At 41.6% G+C, this 16,454-nt stretch overlaps 1 protein-coding gene and 2 long non-coding RNA genes across 4 annotated transcripts; all 3 read right to left on the bottom strand.

The window, feature by feature from the left end:
- Positions 1-1,576: 1,576 nt before the first annotated feature.
- Positions 1,577-2,360, bottom strand: LOC143483196 (uncharacterized). The gene is made up of 3 exons (XR_013122440.1): positions 2,197-2,360; positions 1,878-2,098; positions 1,577-1,794 (listed from the first exon to the last, which is right to left on the bottom strand). It is a non-coding gene; the product is annotated as an uncharacterized LOC143483196 (long non-coding RNA).
- An 8,118-nt stretch (positions 2,361-10,478) lies between these two features.
- Positions 10,479-15,586, bottom strand: LOC143483374 (uncharacterized). Of its 2 annotated transcripts, none has more exons than XM_076982213.1 (7): positions 15,378-15,586; positions 14,151-14,296; positions 12,246-12,379; positions 11,896-11,992; positions 11,238-11,805; positions 10,980-11,155; positions 10,479-10,702 (listed from the first exon to the last, which is right to left on the bottom strand). In XM_076982213.1, exons 2-7 carry the CDS (start codon positions 14,226-14,228, stop codon positions 10,622-10,624), a joined length of 1,134 nt encoding a protein of 377 aa, XP_076838328.1. In that variant the 5' UTR covers positions 14,229-14,296; positions 15,378-15,586; the 3' UTR covers positions 10,479-10,621. The 2 variants fall into 2 exon arrangements, with proteins under 2 accessions (XP_076838328.1, XP_076838329.1); XM_076982214.1 differs by having other exon boundaries at positions 15,495-15,582.
- Positions 15,587-15,648: 62 nt separating this feature from the next.
- LOC143483375 (uncharacterized) lies at positions 15,649-16,454 on the bottom strand. The gene is made up of 3 exons (XR_013122483.1): positions 16,291-16,454; positions 15,972-16,192; positions 15,649-15,888 (listed from the first exon to the last, which is right to left on the bottom strand). It is a non-coding gene; the product is annotated as an uncharacterized LOC143483375 (long non-coding RNA).

Here is a 16,454-nt window from a genome sequence, read left to right as displayed (position 1 = left end):
CCTCTTTCTTGTTTAAGATTTTTTGTTTGTTATACTGTCACTTCGAGTACTTACCTCCTGCGCCGCTCCCTGGCCTCTCTCAAGTTTTCCTCCTGCTGTCTTTCTTCCTATCTGTTTGGTTTTGGTTTTCATTCCGTGACTATTTCTGTTCTCCTGTGTCTTCCACGTCAGTTATTGCCGTGATTGCTTTCTGTTCTCTCCTGTTACACACATTGAGTATTTCCGCGATTACTTTCAGTTCTCCCTCGTCATCTTCTCTGAATATTCAGCGCGACTTGGTTTTGGTTTCTCACGCTTGTAATATTGCTTACTGCATGGACAAGGCGTTTGGGTCCACTACCATAAAAAATCCACAGGGGATTTAGTCTCCTAAATCCGCCATTCTGACACAATAAATGATTTGCATCTCAGCCTCTGCAGTTTTAACAATTTTATTTTCGCCAGCAGTAATATAGCGCGGGTGAAACGTTACTGATTGGTTTTCCTCTAGTTGACGGTGGCGTAGTCCTAAGTTTATTATAATAACGGTGCGTGACACTAAAGGTTACATAGCATAAAATATATTTATTATTATTATATTATATAATATTATTAATTATATTTATTTTCCTACGTCCCACTTCCAATCTATTGCAATCAGTCAAATAGATTGCAAGTGGGATGTTTTGTGATTTGATTTTGTTTTATTTTATGTTTAATTAAAGAGGTTTAACTAAAGGAGGTTTAAATTAAGGTTTAAGGAGAAGGAACAACATATAACATATTGTGAAACAAAATATCTTATTAAAAATTTAAAATACAAATGGAATTATGAAAAAGCATGATTAAAATATGTTGAACAAACACTGAATATGCAAAATTAAAATAACAAGAACAATTTAAATGTATACATACTAGCAAAATAGAACACTATGGATATGATAAGACGGTAGAAACAAGAACAATTTAAATTAGTGCTGTCAATTCCAGGTGCTGCAATTAAAAGTCCTCACCAGGATTTTGCTCAGGCTTCCTGGATTGTGTTGATTCCACTAATTTTACCTGGATTGCTAATTAGAAAATCTAGCAAGCTTGAGCTAAATCCTGGTGAGTACTTTTAATCGCGGCACCTGTAATTGACAGCACTAATTTAAATATATATACACTAGAAAAATTGAACTCTATAAACACAACACTATCATTAAAAAGCTAAAACAAACAAACATGAACAAGTTCAAATACTACTTAACACTACATTAACACTTTTTTATATAACCGTTTAACAGCTTTGTGGGTTCTTACATTTTTGTCCCTTTGATTAATCATATGAAGTATTCCAATTCTTTTGGGGGATGCTTTTCTCAATTTGAGTGGCGAAAGTCTGCTCAAAACAAGCCTTGGTGAGCTTGTAAGTCTTACATTGTGATGTGCTCTTTTCTTTGTCCCCCTGCTCCTCATCCTCCTCAATGTCCTGAAAAAAACACAAATACATACATGCACATTTTACTGTGTGTGTGTGTGTGTGTGTGTGTGTGTGTGTGAAGAGTGCATATCTCTTCAAAGGAAGTACCACTTTCTTGAAAGGGAACTTCCATTTCTTCCTCGGATGACTCCAGCGCAAGTCTTTTAGAAGGTCGCAGGTGTTTTCTTTTGTTCTTTCTCTTGTTTGTAGAAGCTGGGGCTTCTGGTAGCTCTGAGGAGGTTTGACCAGGCTGGATTTAAATTGAGGGCGTAAAACTTATTTGCGGTGGCCGTATTGTGGCACATAAAGTGTGACATCATTTCCCTTTGTTTAGGGTCCAGTTCGTTTCTTGCCTGTGAAGGGAAACAAAATCAGACCACTGGGAAAATACATAATTGTTAGTGACAAGTCACCTCTGTTATAAAAAAACACTTACATGGGTGGCAATGGAGCTTCTTAAATCTGTGAACTTGGGTTTGCCTGGGAGCTTCATTTGCTCCATGTATTTGGGGTTGAAATAGAGAATAGAAATTTAGATATTTTGCCCCCAGTCAGCCCTTTTCTAATTTGCACATAAGCCCGAAGCCATCCGTACTCCTCCCCAGTGAGGAGGAGCTGGGCCACACCAAAGGTCTCATTTGTTTTATGAGACTCCACCTGTTTAGAAAGACAAAAGGACAAAACACACAAGAAATGACACATTTTGCCATGCTGTATGTATAAAACACAATGTTATGAACTGAACGTGCGCTCACATTGATGAGGTACACGTCCAACTCTGGACTGTGTTTGGCTCTCATCACTTCCTCCACCTGCAGGTTCTGGTAGACCCCAGTCCGGTGGCCGTATATAGACGACAGGTAAGCCGTTACATACCCGTAAAATGACCGTTGAAGCTTTATAGATCGCTTGGTCTCCAGGGTCTCTGTGTTGACAAATAAAAACACAAGAATGAGACACATCGACTGATGTAAAGTGCAGCAGAAAAAATGTTATTAAAGTGAGGTATGATGCAGGACTCACTCAATATTTCAGGGATCTGCTGCTTGGCTTTTACCCGACACTGCAGGAGCGTCTCTTTGGAGATGGCGTGTCCATCTTTGCACTCCTTTACTTAAATTTCATGTATTACCACGGATCGCCTTTGTTTTTTATGGTGCCCTTTATTTCCCTAGTTATATTGATCAGGGAAACGGGCTTCAGGCGGCAGGTGGGGGGTGGCGTGTCTTATAAGTATTAAAAATGTAGCCCAATTTATGGGCTATAGTGTGCTAGCCACCACCTTCTCCCCATTAGGCTTTTGACCCATCTGCAAAACATGAAAACGTACATATGAGTCACAAAACATCTAAACATTAAAACAAAATTTTAGAGTAAAGAATAGTCCCATACTCTCTAATCCTTTTGACGTTGTCCAAGAAGGTGAACTCCTGGAGGTGGCTGTGGCAATGTAACTCCTGGAGGTGGCTGTGGCAATGTAAGCAATAAACCGCTTTATGCGATATATCTTACTCTTGACATTATTTTGTAGTCTGTATGAAGGGTCAGGCCCCTCTTGGTGGTGCTGGTAGTCTTCCAGCAGTTCATCTAAAAGCGTAAGAGATATGAGGAATTACTTATTTTCCACCAAAGGAAACGTACTTTAAAAAATTCAGCCAAAGCACACCTGGATGCACTTACTGAGCTGAGGCACATGATCAGGAAATTGAGGTTCTTGGGGGGGCAGGCTGCTCCAGCTCCTGCTCTTGCTCCGCCCCTGCCTCTGCCTCCTGCACAGCTGCTTTTTCTTAAGGTTCAGATTGTAAGAAAAATACATTATACTTTATACACACCAGAGCAGTCACGTTAACTTTAAATGCTCTATGACAGCTTACACTATGCTTGGTTTGGGCCGTCACCCTAACCCTCTTTAACCCTCTGTGTGCCTGCACAGACTTCTTTTTGAGGCGCCTGTGCAAAAGGTGGTTTTTTGCGCCTCAGCAGCTGGAGCTCTGTTGTTACAGCCAACATCTTTCAGGTTTTTGATTTCTGTTTTTTTTAGTGTTGCAGTTGGAGCATTCTGCCCCCGCCGCCTCCTCCTCCTCCTCCTCCTCCTCCTCAGAGCATGGGGCATCCTCTGCCACATGACCCAGTCTGGTCACTTCCTCCTCTTTCTCCCTCAGGTCTAAATCGGACACGAGGGCAACTTGTGGCTCAGATGCCCTGAGCTCCGCCAAACGTCTGAGCACGACATTTCTTTTGACCTCCTGTATAATGACTGCTCTACGGGTGCTTGACGGCTCCCTGTGTTACTTCAGGTGTCTGTCCAATCTAGATGTGGACTGACCACAGCCTGGTAGGCAGCATTTTTCTTTTCTAATATCTACCCTCCCTGACACTAGTTTGAGCAAGAGGGACCGCTCCATGATATTTCTAACATTATGACTTAATCTGAGGTGCTGGCTTAAATTGGCGAAGCCTTTATAGCAGAGAAGACAGGCTTCCATGGTGAAATATCTGAAAAAGAGAAAGGAAACATGTCAATAGTCATACTCAAACAGATATAGACAGACATACATACAATAGACATAGACCAGGGTACCCGCGGGTCCTTAAAAAGTCTTAAAATGTCTTAAATTTAGTTTTACATATTCAAGGTCTAAAAATGTCTTAAAATGTCTGGAATTTTAGGGGGGGAGACATTAAATAAGTGTGTTGCTCAGTTTTTCTGTTTTATTTTACCAATCTATATCCCACAATAATTATCATTTCCGCAACGGCCGTATACTCCGCCTAATGGCAGTAGTACGTCACCTAACAGGTGGAAACATCAGACGATGCTTTAGCTGCCAGCAAGCTGCTTTTCTTATTTGAGGCCTGCGGCGGGAACAACAATACAAGGCTCCGATGCAGACATGGGTAAATGTCCATTCAGTGAAGTGGCTGGAGGATGAAAAATATTGTGGCTAGCTGAAACCTTCCAGTGATTCGTATGAGGCGCGATGTATCTTGCAGTTTAGCTGTAAGTGCCAAAAATGATTTGTCTACTGTGTAGGGCGACCAAACGTCCGTATTTCCCGGGACGTATTTCACGTCTTGTCCCGGTTTTGGAAAAAAAAAAAGTGAGGAAATGTCCTGGTTTTTAAATGACCTTCATTGGACCATTACAATGTAAATGTACAGGCACTAGGGCACTGCGCACGGCGCTGCATGTGCCGTAATCCCTTAGCCGCATCAAGCTTGGTTTATACATGAGGTTCCGCGTACTGACAATGACGTAATCGCGGTGGCAATTACTGTGCGGCCCTGCGCGAGCTCCCCGCGTGCTGTCGCTTCGCGAGGTCGTGCACCCCCGTCAACAACTTACGGTCGCCACCCCCCCCCAACAATTTACACTCGCCACCCCCTCCAGGTTCAAATCTCACTCCAAGCGATCTTGAAAAGTTGGCAACCCTGGTATTATTTATTTTTTGTGAGAGGTATTAAAAAGGTCTTAAAAGTCATTGAATTTGAGATTTAAAAATGTGCAGACACCCTGATAGACATACAGAAACCACAAGCATGCCATCTGTTAACACCGCCAGGTTTCCAGGCAGCTTGTGGGCCCCCAAATGAGGGCATACTCCAGCATGCCACTGGAGCTAGGTCATAGAAACCCCGAATAGGGCCTCCAGAGCCTGTGCCCCAACCACCCGTTGCCAGGTGATTGACACCAAGGGCCAAGGATGTCACGTGCATTACGCAACTCCCCGGGTGGCCTTGGGTTGAAGTCCAAGACAGTGGAGAGCTTCCGTACAATTTTCAGGAGGATACCAAGCTTCTACTGCTTTGGCAATCATGGGGTTGCACACCTATGGCAGACTGCCACCTCATCTTTGCCAAAGTTAAGCAGACAGCAAAGCTTCTACCAAAGGCACTCCCCCTACCTAACTTAATAGCACTCTGAGTAGTGTTGTGTCATTCGTGAACAATTCTTCAAATGAAGGAATCATTTGAGTGAACAAACTGAATTGAATCACTTCCTCAGCTGCTTGTTCCTTTTTCAGTTCAGTAGTTGAGCTCAGCAGCGACCGTCCAGCTGGCTGAGGAACTGCTGTGTGGTCCATGAATCACTGAATCACCCGCGAAGACATCCATTGCGAGGGAACAGCGCATGCTCAGTGATTCGTTCACTGAACTGAGGGCTCTCGTTCATTCTGATTCGTTCAACGTACTGTCACCCAGAAAACTGTTGCTAAGGACGTGATTCACGTTTGCACTGTCACTCACATTTTCTTTTAGAATGCACAATTAAGTTGATATTTTCTTCTGAATGTAGTTATTATCTTAATGTTGCTCTTAATTTAATATTTATTTTGCACTCTGTTGTAGGTTAGTTCATACTTTATTTTTTGTATTGTTACGGTGATCCCGTGCCACTTCCCGCTTCAGCTTTTGCGAATTCACTCTTTCATGGGTTTTTATAAGATATTAATGGGGAAAAATAATTTGGGGGTCTTCACTTTTTCACCGGTTGTCTGCGGAGTTTGATCGGCGGAAAAAATATAGATTTTATGATTTTTTACATGACAAAATCCCAAAATGTATAAAAATATATAATAGGTACTAATTCTAACAATTAACAAGGAATGTTGTAAATAATAAAATAGTATGAATTACAGTAAGTAGTGCATATTTACTCTCGGAAACAAGAACCACAACTACCCTGCGGCTCGGCAGCGTATTCCTGTCCACTTTTTACGTTTCCTTGTAAACTTAAAAAAATGTGTCATGTTATTTAAATAACATTTAAAGAACATTTTGATCTTTAACACTCGCAAGACAAATTTCAGGATCTCCAGGACATCACCCCTGCTTCTTGCCATCAATTAGAGAGCCATTATCCATCCTTTTATTATTCAAATGTGGAGCACTGAGGCAGCAGGTCAAGCAATAATATGGCAAAAAGTATGAGGATTTTTGCAAGGCAAACCAGACAATGACTAGCCCATTTTATGTGTTTCATACGTATTTTATGCTTACTTTGAAGCGCTGACCCCCACTGTCCTTTCCAAGGAAAACCAGCTTGGCCAGCTCATCTGTGACGCTGGCATGTGGGAGGAAGGAGGAGACACGACGAGCGTCTTGCGATGCACATAAAACGTTTAATACACAAAAACAAAGCCCAGCACAGACGGTGCAAGCACGCTGACGCGGAAGCTTACACAGGCATGAACTTTGGACAAAGACGAGCACAAGACACTGCGCGAACGCACATTAAATAGGTAATTTACACAGACCCACGTGACCTCGAGACAAGGCACAGGTGATACCACGAACACGCTCACAGACGACCCACGCCCACGGAAGAACAAACATGGACATAACACGCAAACAACGTAGCGGCACGCCCACAGGGAAGGGTCCGGAGCTGTCACCGTGACAATCTGTATAGCACTTTTGACACAGCTTCAAGAAGCAATTCAAAAGTTACAACCCATGAATCTATCTTTCTTTATAGCGTGAAGGTAATTATTCTTATGCTGAATAGGAATGAATCCTTTGGATTGAGTCGCGTTAAAGATTTGAAATTAATCTTCGCGCTAAAGAATAAACGTTGTATTTGTAGTAGGCGTACGTGCTGCTGCAATGCATTTGCGGTACGTGTAGTGCGATGGCAAATTCACAGAATCGTGCTGCAGAGTAAACAAATTTTGAATCCACCTCGCTACAAACCAGTCAATCTGTGTACCTATATTTTTGTAATGTAACATACTTGCACATCATGTTAGTGTGAGCATATGCACGATTTACAGATATAACACGGGTAATAAAACCGCTGCTGCAATACTTTTACACACACACACACCACCCAGTAATAAATACACTAATGACAAAATGTGCTAATGACACGCATACCGATACTCTTGTACTTCCATATCTTTATATCTGATGGATGAATAGATGTATGAATGGTTGAATAGTCAGTCAGTCTCTGGGTTAAAATTTAGAAGTTTTTATACTGTCCAAGTGTAATCTAAAATTAGGTAAAAAACAAAATCGATCAGTACAAATGATATATATATTCTATCCGTATCTAGATATTTAGACAATCAAATATAGCCATTGTATGTATGTTATTTCTGCGATTTGGCTTTTATGAAATATATATATATATATATTATATTTATATATATTATATTTACATATATTAATTTGCACTGCTACATAGACAGGAAATGCCACAAAATAATCTCAGAAATATTATAAATATTATACAGGTCCTTCTAAAAAAAAATTAGCATATTGTGATAGTTCATTATTTTATGTAATGTACTGATAAATATTAGACTTATGTTTTAGATTCATTACACACAACTGAAGTAGTTCAAGCCTTTTATTGGTTTAATATTGATGATTTTGGCAAAAAAGTAAAAAAAAAAACAAAAATCCCAACCAAAAAAAATTAGCAAATTTCATCCGACTAATAAAAGAAAAGTGTTTTTAATACAAAAAAGTCAACCTTCAAATAATTATGTTCAGTTATGCACTCAATACTTGTTTGGGAATCCTTTTGCAGAAATGACTGCGTCAATGCGGCGTGGCATGGAGGCAATCAGCCTGTGGCACTGCTGAGGTGTTATGGAGACCCAGGATGCTTAGATAGCGGCTTTAAGCTCATCTAGAGTGTTGGGTCTTGCATCTCTCCGCTTTCTCTTCACAATATCCCACAGATTCTTTATGGGGTTCAGGTCAGGAGAGTTGGCAGGCCAATTGAGCACAGTAATACCATGGTCAGTTAACCATTTACCAATAGTTTTGGCACTGGGAGCATGTGCCAGGTCGTGCTGAAAAATGAAATCTTCATCTTCATAAAGCTTTTCAGCAGAAGGAAGCATGAAGCGCTCCAAAATCTCCTCATAGCTAGCTGCATTGACCCTGCCCTTGATAAAACAGTGGATCAACACCAGCAGCTGACATGGCACCCCAGACCATCACTGACTGTGGGTACTTGACACTGGACTTCAGGCATTTTGGCATTTCCTTCTCCCCAGTCTTCCTCCAGACTCTGGCACCTTGATTTCCAAATGACATGCAAAATTTGCAGTTCTGCTTCTCTGTAGCCCAGGCCAGGCGATTCTGGCGCTGTTTCTGGTTCAAAAGTGGCTTGACCTGGAGAATGCGGCACCTGTAGCCCATTTCCTGCACACGCCTGTGCACGGTGGCTCTGGATGTTTCTACTCCAGACTCAGTCCACTGCTTCCGCAGTCCCCCAAGGTCTGGAATCTGCCCTTCTCCACAATGTTCCTCAGGGTCCGCTCACCTCCTCTCGTGCAGCGTTTTCTGCCACACTTTTTCCTTCCCACAGACTTCCCACTGAGGTGCCTTGATGCAGCACTATATTATTGATAATGTTCTGTCTTTCCAGTTAAGTAAAATAATCTTTTTAGCCACTGTTATAGAAATGAGGATGAATGTTTGCAGATGTTTAGGCATTGGTAGAGAGGAAAGGTCACCAAGCAGAGCTAAGGTGGGAGAAATTGGGATGCGGAGGATCTTGGACAGCTCTCCCAAGACCTCCGACCAAAACAGAGGGGGGGCAGTTCCAGAATGCGTGAAGATGATTGTCTGTTACCATGGGGCAGTGTGTACAAGTGTTGGAGTCAGTGAAGCCCATCCGATGCATTTTCTCGATAGTGATGTGTGTTCTGTGTAATATTTTATATTGAATTAGCTGTATGTTAGAATTTGATGATATTTTAAAGGTTTGAGCCTAAAGGTCTGAAGTCCATTTGTCTATTGGTAGTGAAATGGTGTCATGATGTGAAAAGTTTATAGATTTGGGAGAGTAGTTTCTTGGATTATATTCCTGTATTTTATCCTCCTCCTCCTCACTACTGTCAATGAACCGAATTTTTCTCTTTGCTGACCGTTTTTTGGCCACAACCTGACTGGAGGATGATGGGCTCTCCCTGGCAGGCTCTGGCCTCTCGCCCATTGCTGGGCTCTCTTCTAGGGCTTGTGACTGGAGCTCTCTTATCTCAACAGCCTCTGCCACTGTGCTAAGAGGCACGTAGAATTTAGAGCTCACCACATCTGAGTGGCACATGGCACGTTGTATTTTTCTTTTTTGTTCAGGAGGCATGTTTTTGATCTGAAAATGGGAAAAACATGCAAATTACATATGCATAATATGCTCATTACATAGGCGTAACATCCTCATTACATATTCATACCATGGTAATTACATATGGATAATACTTACGTGGCACACCATTGCTGTCCTGAAAGCCTTAAAACTGGCATCCTCCAAAACCCAAGCGTGTCCACTCCATCCTGAAATGGACTAATAGTTTTTTTGCACTGCCCTCCATTCCTGTTGAAGAAGAACGGTGATCCACCCCCAGGCAAATCCTTCGCGAGGGTAATGAACCGATTCATCCAGGTATATTTGTCTGGTCACGCAAACTTAAGCGTGACCCTAACCCTAACCCTAGGGAAAAAACATAATCGTATCATACAGTTGGCATCAGGAAAAAACTAAGGCATATTAGCAAAACGTCCAAGAAAATTGCTCAACACTGCCCCCTAATTCAAGACACTTTGATAATATATTATGGACACGTCCATGCTAAAACCTATGGGAAAAGGTTAGGGTCAGGGACATGTATATAATATCAGGCATCTTCATCATATGTCTATGGAAAAATGCCACTTTCATGATATGAACCCTACCCCTAACTCAGGATAAGATAACCTGATAGCAGGCCTATGAATTGGGCCGCTGTCATGGTATTCGGGTATTTCTCAAGACGGTCTAAATTGACACAAAATTCATAACGTTAGCATTATTGTTACATTAGCAAAATACATTAGCATGCACAAACAAATGACTTACCCAGTTTTAGAGGAATCAGCTTCCTGGCATTTTTTCGAAAGGACCTGATTTCTTCTTTGCTGATTTTGTTTTCTGAAACACATTATGCACTGGCTCATTAATATGCGCATATCAACGCATGAATATGCATAGACCACCTCATTAATATGCACATCATTAATGGAGCTATTCTACACTTACTGCTGAGGCGTTTCTTCACTTTTTGTCGGTGAACTGTTACTTCTTTTTTCAGGCCTGTGAGTCGCTTGCTTACTTCTAAGTTCAACCAAGCTATGTCATTTTTTGTAATCCTTGCATCCATTATAGGAAGGCAATGTAAATATTTAATGAACTTGCGAAGGGTAAGGAAGATATTTCTGACAGTGGTGACCGCCAGCCCCTTCCCCTTCAGGTGAGTCATGTATCTGCAAATACAACAAATTTGTTATATTTGCAAAATTCCTCATTGTTATGCATTAGTCCATTAATATGCGGGTATTAGTTATTTAGTATGCGGATATTTCCTCATTAGTATGCGGATATTAGCTTATTAATATGCGGATATTGCCGCATCAATATGCGGGTATTCGCTCATTAGTATGCTGATATCACCTCATTAGTATGCAGATATTAGCTTATTAATATGCAGACATTTGCTCATTCGTATGCATGTTAACTTTCACTATGACATGCGTTACTTACTCCAAAATTATCCCCGTTTCGCAAGAAAGAGAATGTCCCCTTCTTTTCTGGCATGTCACGCATACTAAAGTTGACAAAACGGAAAATGTGATTTTCCGCCGAGATGGCGTTCTCCTTTTTTCGCCCCTCCAGGTTTGCACCAGAATTTACAATTGTAAATTCCTTAACAATGCGCCCTAGGGAAGACATATTAAGCATAATTAGTGAATCATACATAAAAAATTTGGTCAAACTCTCAACCTTTATGACACTACTTACTGATGTTAGGGTGGATTTCTTTCGAAATCGGAGAGCTGAGGCTGTGTTTGGACCGTATGGGGGACTGTGTATTCCTGAAGGCTTTCTCCAGGTCCACCAACCTTTCAAAGTTTGCCCTGCAGCTTGGCCTCTGACACTTTTCTCCGGGGCTAGCTTCCGCAAGTGCCTTCTTTAACCTTTGTACCTCCAGATTTGATAACTTACAGGATGAGCGAGCATCACATTTGGTGGTGGATGAGGGCCTAGGCACTGAGGTGGAAGGCGCAGGGTCTGCCGTGGAGTGTACAGCAACAGAGGTGGAGGGCCCAGGGACGGATGTCGCAGCAACTGGGGTGGAGCATGCCTCTGGTTCACCGATGTGCTCTGGCTCAAAAGGGACCGGGGCCTCGTCCAATTCACTGGACATGTCAGTGAAAGACCCTTGTAATAAATATGCTGGAAGTGGGCTGTAACCCCCATCCAGCGTTGAAACAAGCGGGGGCCTAGGAACATTCGCCCTTAATGAGGCCAGGCTTCTTAAAATGTACTCCTCCTTCGACAACTTTGTAAATTTGGCAAGGTCCCCAATCTAAAAAATAAACACAAGGGAAAAAATTGCAATATGCGTATATTAATAAGCTAATATGCAGTCCTACACAACAGATGGTTTTAAACATACCAACACATCCTGGTGCATTTTATTGTAGTGCTTATCCAAGCGCTTGATGTGTGAGGAGTTGCAGTCCGGCACCTTGCAATCGAAAATGCCTTTCACTCTGCAAAAAATTTTACACAAAAAGATGCAAAACATGCTAATTACATAAGCATTATTAGCTCAATGCATGTTTATTGCATGCTAATTACATTAGTTACATGCTAATTGCTAACATGGTAACATGCTAACAACATGCTAATATGCTAACAATATGCTAGCATGCTAATACCTTGCTAACCCACTAACATGCTAATACAATACTAACATGCTAATAACACACTAATAACATGCTAACATGCTAATTATTCACTTACCTCCCACTGGAGAGCTGCAGCAGTAGCGTCATTTCATCTTTATTTGTCACCTTGTGACACACCCGGAGGTGCTGTGATAAGTTGCAGTAAATAACTGCACATATCGGACACGCACTTTGTGTAGGTGCCATATCCTGAAAAAGAATATTTTACTAACCAGACTAATATAAAAGTAATTGAATCTTATTGATACCACTTTGACACTAGTGTAAAACCCCTTGATAATATGGACCCTAACCTGAGATGGATACTTTAGGGTGGGGGTCCCAGACTCTACCCCTGCCCCAAGGGGGTGCACCATACCCCCGCAGAGCAAACCCTCGTCATCCTACCCCCCCCCCCCCCCCCAGGGCCCTAGATATACCCCCGAGTTGGAGCTCCACCAGGGGGCGCAATAGTCAAGGAGCCCCGCCCATTGAAACCCATTCATACCACTTTGACAATAGTGAAAAACTAGTGTAAGACTTTTTAAAAATATAAACCCTAACCCGATGGAGCAACTTTGGGGTGGGGGTCCAAGACTCTACCCCTGCCCCACCATCGACGTGCAGAAGCTTATATAAATTATATATTAAATTTTATAAATTATTATAAAATCATAACTGCCTCCATATCCCATTCTTGTCCATCCCAAACTTGAAGTGTCAGGAGCCACCTGTACTCTAGCCAAGTTACAGAAAACGTGATCCACCTCCTTTTAAATTCTTGGACAATTCAAGGAAAGAGGTGAACCACCTGAACTCGTGGTTAGGGTTAGTTATGCACCACAGCAAAACAACCAAGTTTTGGGGTTGTCCCCTGTATTCGGTTTAACATAACAAAGCTTAGACCCCCATGTCTTAATGGAATCATCTCTAGACTGTTCATAAGGGTTCATAAACAGGATTAGAATTTTGTTCTACCCTCAGTGATCCAGTGCTGGCCAGGTGTCAGGAAAGAGTTCCAGTGTAATGATAATGCATGTAGTTAAATACAGAATAAAGAACATGTCTTAACACAATTGGTTAAGAATAATAACAGATGTGTATGATTGGTGTTCTGATCAGGAGAGGAGCAACAGTAGACTGGATGTGACTGACACGGAGTACTAACATTTATTTTTAATTGCTACTTATGGTAGAAGCCTGGGAATCTTCCTTTGTCTTATTCAAACAAGGCAAGGAGATTGTTTGCGGGGTCTCTGCAAACAATCTGTTTATGGTTATTTGTGCTTCTTGGCAAATGCCTAACTTGCAAACACTAGGTCAGTGGTTCCCAAAGTGGGGGGCGCGCCCCCTAGGTTGGGCGCGGAGCTTGGAAGTAAAGCCTGGTTTATACTTTCGCGAGTGACCGTAGCGCGTGACTCCGCCCACATCGCGCGACCCTGCACGAAGCGTTTACTTGCGCGAGCTTCACTGCAGTGTTCTCCGAAACGATAGGTGGCAGTGGAGAATAAAAATATTCTTATCTACTAAAGGGGGTCACGGCAGAAAAAGTTTGGGAACCACTCCACTAGGTAATGATACTGACTCCTGTAGTTTAGTAGTAGTCTGACTCAATGGTGTCTTGAATTCTGGCCTATCTGTACTATTTCCTAGGATGTATTCTGTGATCAGAAGCAAAGCAGTTTGTAAGTCGCTCTGGATAAGAGCGTCTGCTAAATGCCGTAAATGTAAATGTCTCGGGCCTAGAGGGGGGGCTCTGTCAGGGCTGGCCCCAGGGCGGGTCCTCCAGTCGCCACCAGGAGGAGCCCAAGAGCCAGACCTCAGGCTAATCAGCGGTGATGGCCTGCACCTGTTGTCCTGGGTTTATAAGGATGGCCAACCTTCAGCCCTTTTCTCTGTTGTCTCTACAAGGTGTCTCGCCACCCGGCCTCTTTCTTGTTTAAGATTTTTTGTTTGTTATACTGTCACTTCGAGTACTTACCTCCTGCGCCGCTCCCTGGCCTCTCTCAAGTTTTCCTCCTGCTGTCTTTCTTCCTATCTGTTTGGTTTTGGTTTTCATTCCGTGACTATTTCTGTTCTCCTGTGTCTTCCACGTCAGTTATTGCCGTGATTGCTTTCTGTTCTCTCCTGTTACACACATTGAGTATTTCCGCGATTACTTTCAGTTCTCCCTCGTCATCTTCTCTGAATATTCAGCGCGACTTGGTTTTGGTTTCTCACGCTTGTAATATTGCTTACTGCATGGACAAGGCGTTTGGGTCCACTACCATAAAAAATCCACAGGGGATTTAGTCTCCTAAATCCGCCATTCTGACACAATAAATGATTTGCATCTCAGCCTCTGCAGTTTTAACAATTTTATTTTCGCCAGCAGTAATATAGCGCGGGTGAAACGTTACTGATTGGTTTTCCTCTAGTTGACGGTGGCGTAGTCCTAAGTTTATTATAATAACGGTGCGTGACACTAAAGGTTACATAGCATAAAATATATTTATTATTATTATATTATATAATATTATTAATTATATTTATTTTCCTACGTCCCACTTCCAATCTATTGCAATCAGTCAAATAGATTGCAAGTGGGATGTTTTGTGATTTGATTTTGTTTTATTTTATGTTTAATTAAAGAGGTTTAACTAAAGGAGGTTTAAATTAAGGTTTAAGGAGAAGGAACAACATATAACATATTGTGAAACAAAATATCTTATTAAAAATTTAAAATACAAATGGAATTATGAAAAAGCATGATTAAAATATGTTGAACAAACACTGAATATGCAAAATTAAAATAACAAGAACAATTTAAATGTATACATACTAGCAAAATAGAACACTATGGATATGATAAGACGGTAGAAACAAGAACAATTTAAATTAGTGCTGTCAATTCCAGGTGCTGCAATTAAAAGTCCTCACCAGGATTTTGCTCAGGCTTCCTGGATTGTGTTGATTCCACTAATTTTACCTGGATTGCTAATTAGAAAATCTAGCAAGCTTGAGCTAAATCCTGGTGAGTACTTTTAATCGCGGCACCTGTAATTGACAGCACTAATTTAAATATATATACACTAGAAAAATTGAACTCTATAAACACAACACTATCATTAAAAAGCTAAAACAAACAAACATGAACAAGTTCAAATACTACTTAACACTACATTAACACTTTTTTATATAACCGTTTAACAGCTTTGTGGGTTCTTACATTTTTGTCCCTTTGATTAATCATATGAAGTATTCCAATTCTTTTGGGGGATGCTTTTCTCAATTTGAGTGGCGAAAGTCTGCTCAAAACAAGCCTTGGTGAGCTTGTAAGTCTTACATTGTGATGTGCTCTTTTCTTTGTCCCCCTGCTCCTCATCCTCCTCAATGTCCTGAAAAAAACACAAATACATACATGCACATTTTACTGTGTGTGTGTGTGTGTGTGTGTGTGTGTGTGAAGAGTGCATATCTCTTCAAAGGAAGTACCACTTTCTTGAAAGGGAACTTCCATTTCTTCCTCGGATGACTCCAGCGCAAGTCTTTTAGAAGGTCGCAGGTGTTTTCTTTTGTTCTTTCTCTTGTTTGTAGAAGCTGGGGCTTCTGGTAGCTCTGAGGAGGTTTGACCAGGCTGGATTTAAATTGAGGGCGTAAAACTTATTTGCGGTGGCCGTATTGTGGCACATAAAGTGTGACATCATTTCCCTTTGTTTAGGGTCCAGTTCGTTTCTTGCCTGTGAAGGGAAACAAAATCAGACCACTGGGAAAATACATAATTGTTAGTGACAAGTCACCTCTGTTATAAAAAAACACTTACATGGGTGGCAATGGAGCTTCTTAAATCTGTGAACTTGGGTTTGCCTGGGAGCTTCATTTGCTCCATGTATTTGGGGTTGAAATAGAGAATAGAAATTTAGATATTTTGCCCCCAGTCAGCCCTTTTCTAATTTGCACATAAGCCCGAAGCCATCCGTACTCCTCCCCAGTGAGGAGGAGCTGGGCCACACCAAAGGTCTCATTTGTTTTATGAGACTCCACCTGTTTAGAAAGACAAAAGGACAAAACACACAAGAAATGACACATTTTGCCATGCTGTATGTATAAAACACAATGTTATGAACTGAACGTGCGCTCACATTGATGAGGTACACGTCCAACTCTGGACTGTGTTTGGCTCTCATCACTTCCTCCACCTGCAGGTTCTGGTAGACCCCAGTCCGGTGGCCGTATATAGACGACAGGTAAGCCGTTACATACCCGTAAAATGACCGTTGAAGCTTTATAGATCGCTTGGTCTCCA

This window comes from Brachyhypopomus gauderio, chromosome 19 (genome assembly GCF_052324685.1).
Source record: "Brachyhypopomus gauderio isolate BG-103 chromosome 19, BGAUD_0.2, whole genome shotgun sequence".
Lineage (NCBI taxonomy): Eukaryota > Metazoa > Chordata > Actinopteri > Gymnotiformes > Hypopomidae > Brachyhypopomus > Brachyhypopomus gauderio.
The sequence above is the reverse complement of the archived record's forward strand: the minus strand, read 5'-3'. Positions and strand labels throughout refer to the sequence as shown.

Coding starts and splice junctions, on each gene's coding strand:
- LOC143483374 (XM_076982213.1), bottom strand. CDS start 14,228: ATGAAAACCAAAACCAAACAGATAGGAAGAAAGACAGCAGGAGGAAAA. Junction 12,380..14,150: donor GCCAGGGAGCGGCGCAGGAG/GTAAGTACTCGA, acceptor ATTCTTTTTCAG/GATATGGCACCTACACAAAG. Junction 11,806..11,895: donor AAATGCACCAGGATGTGTTG/GTATGTTTAAAA, acceptor TTTATTTTTTAG/ATTGGGGACCTTGCCAAATT.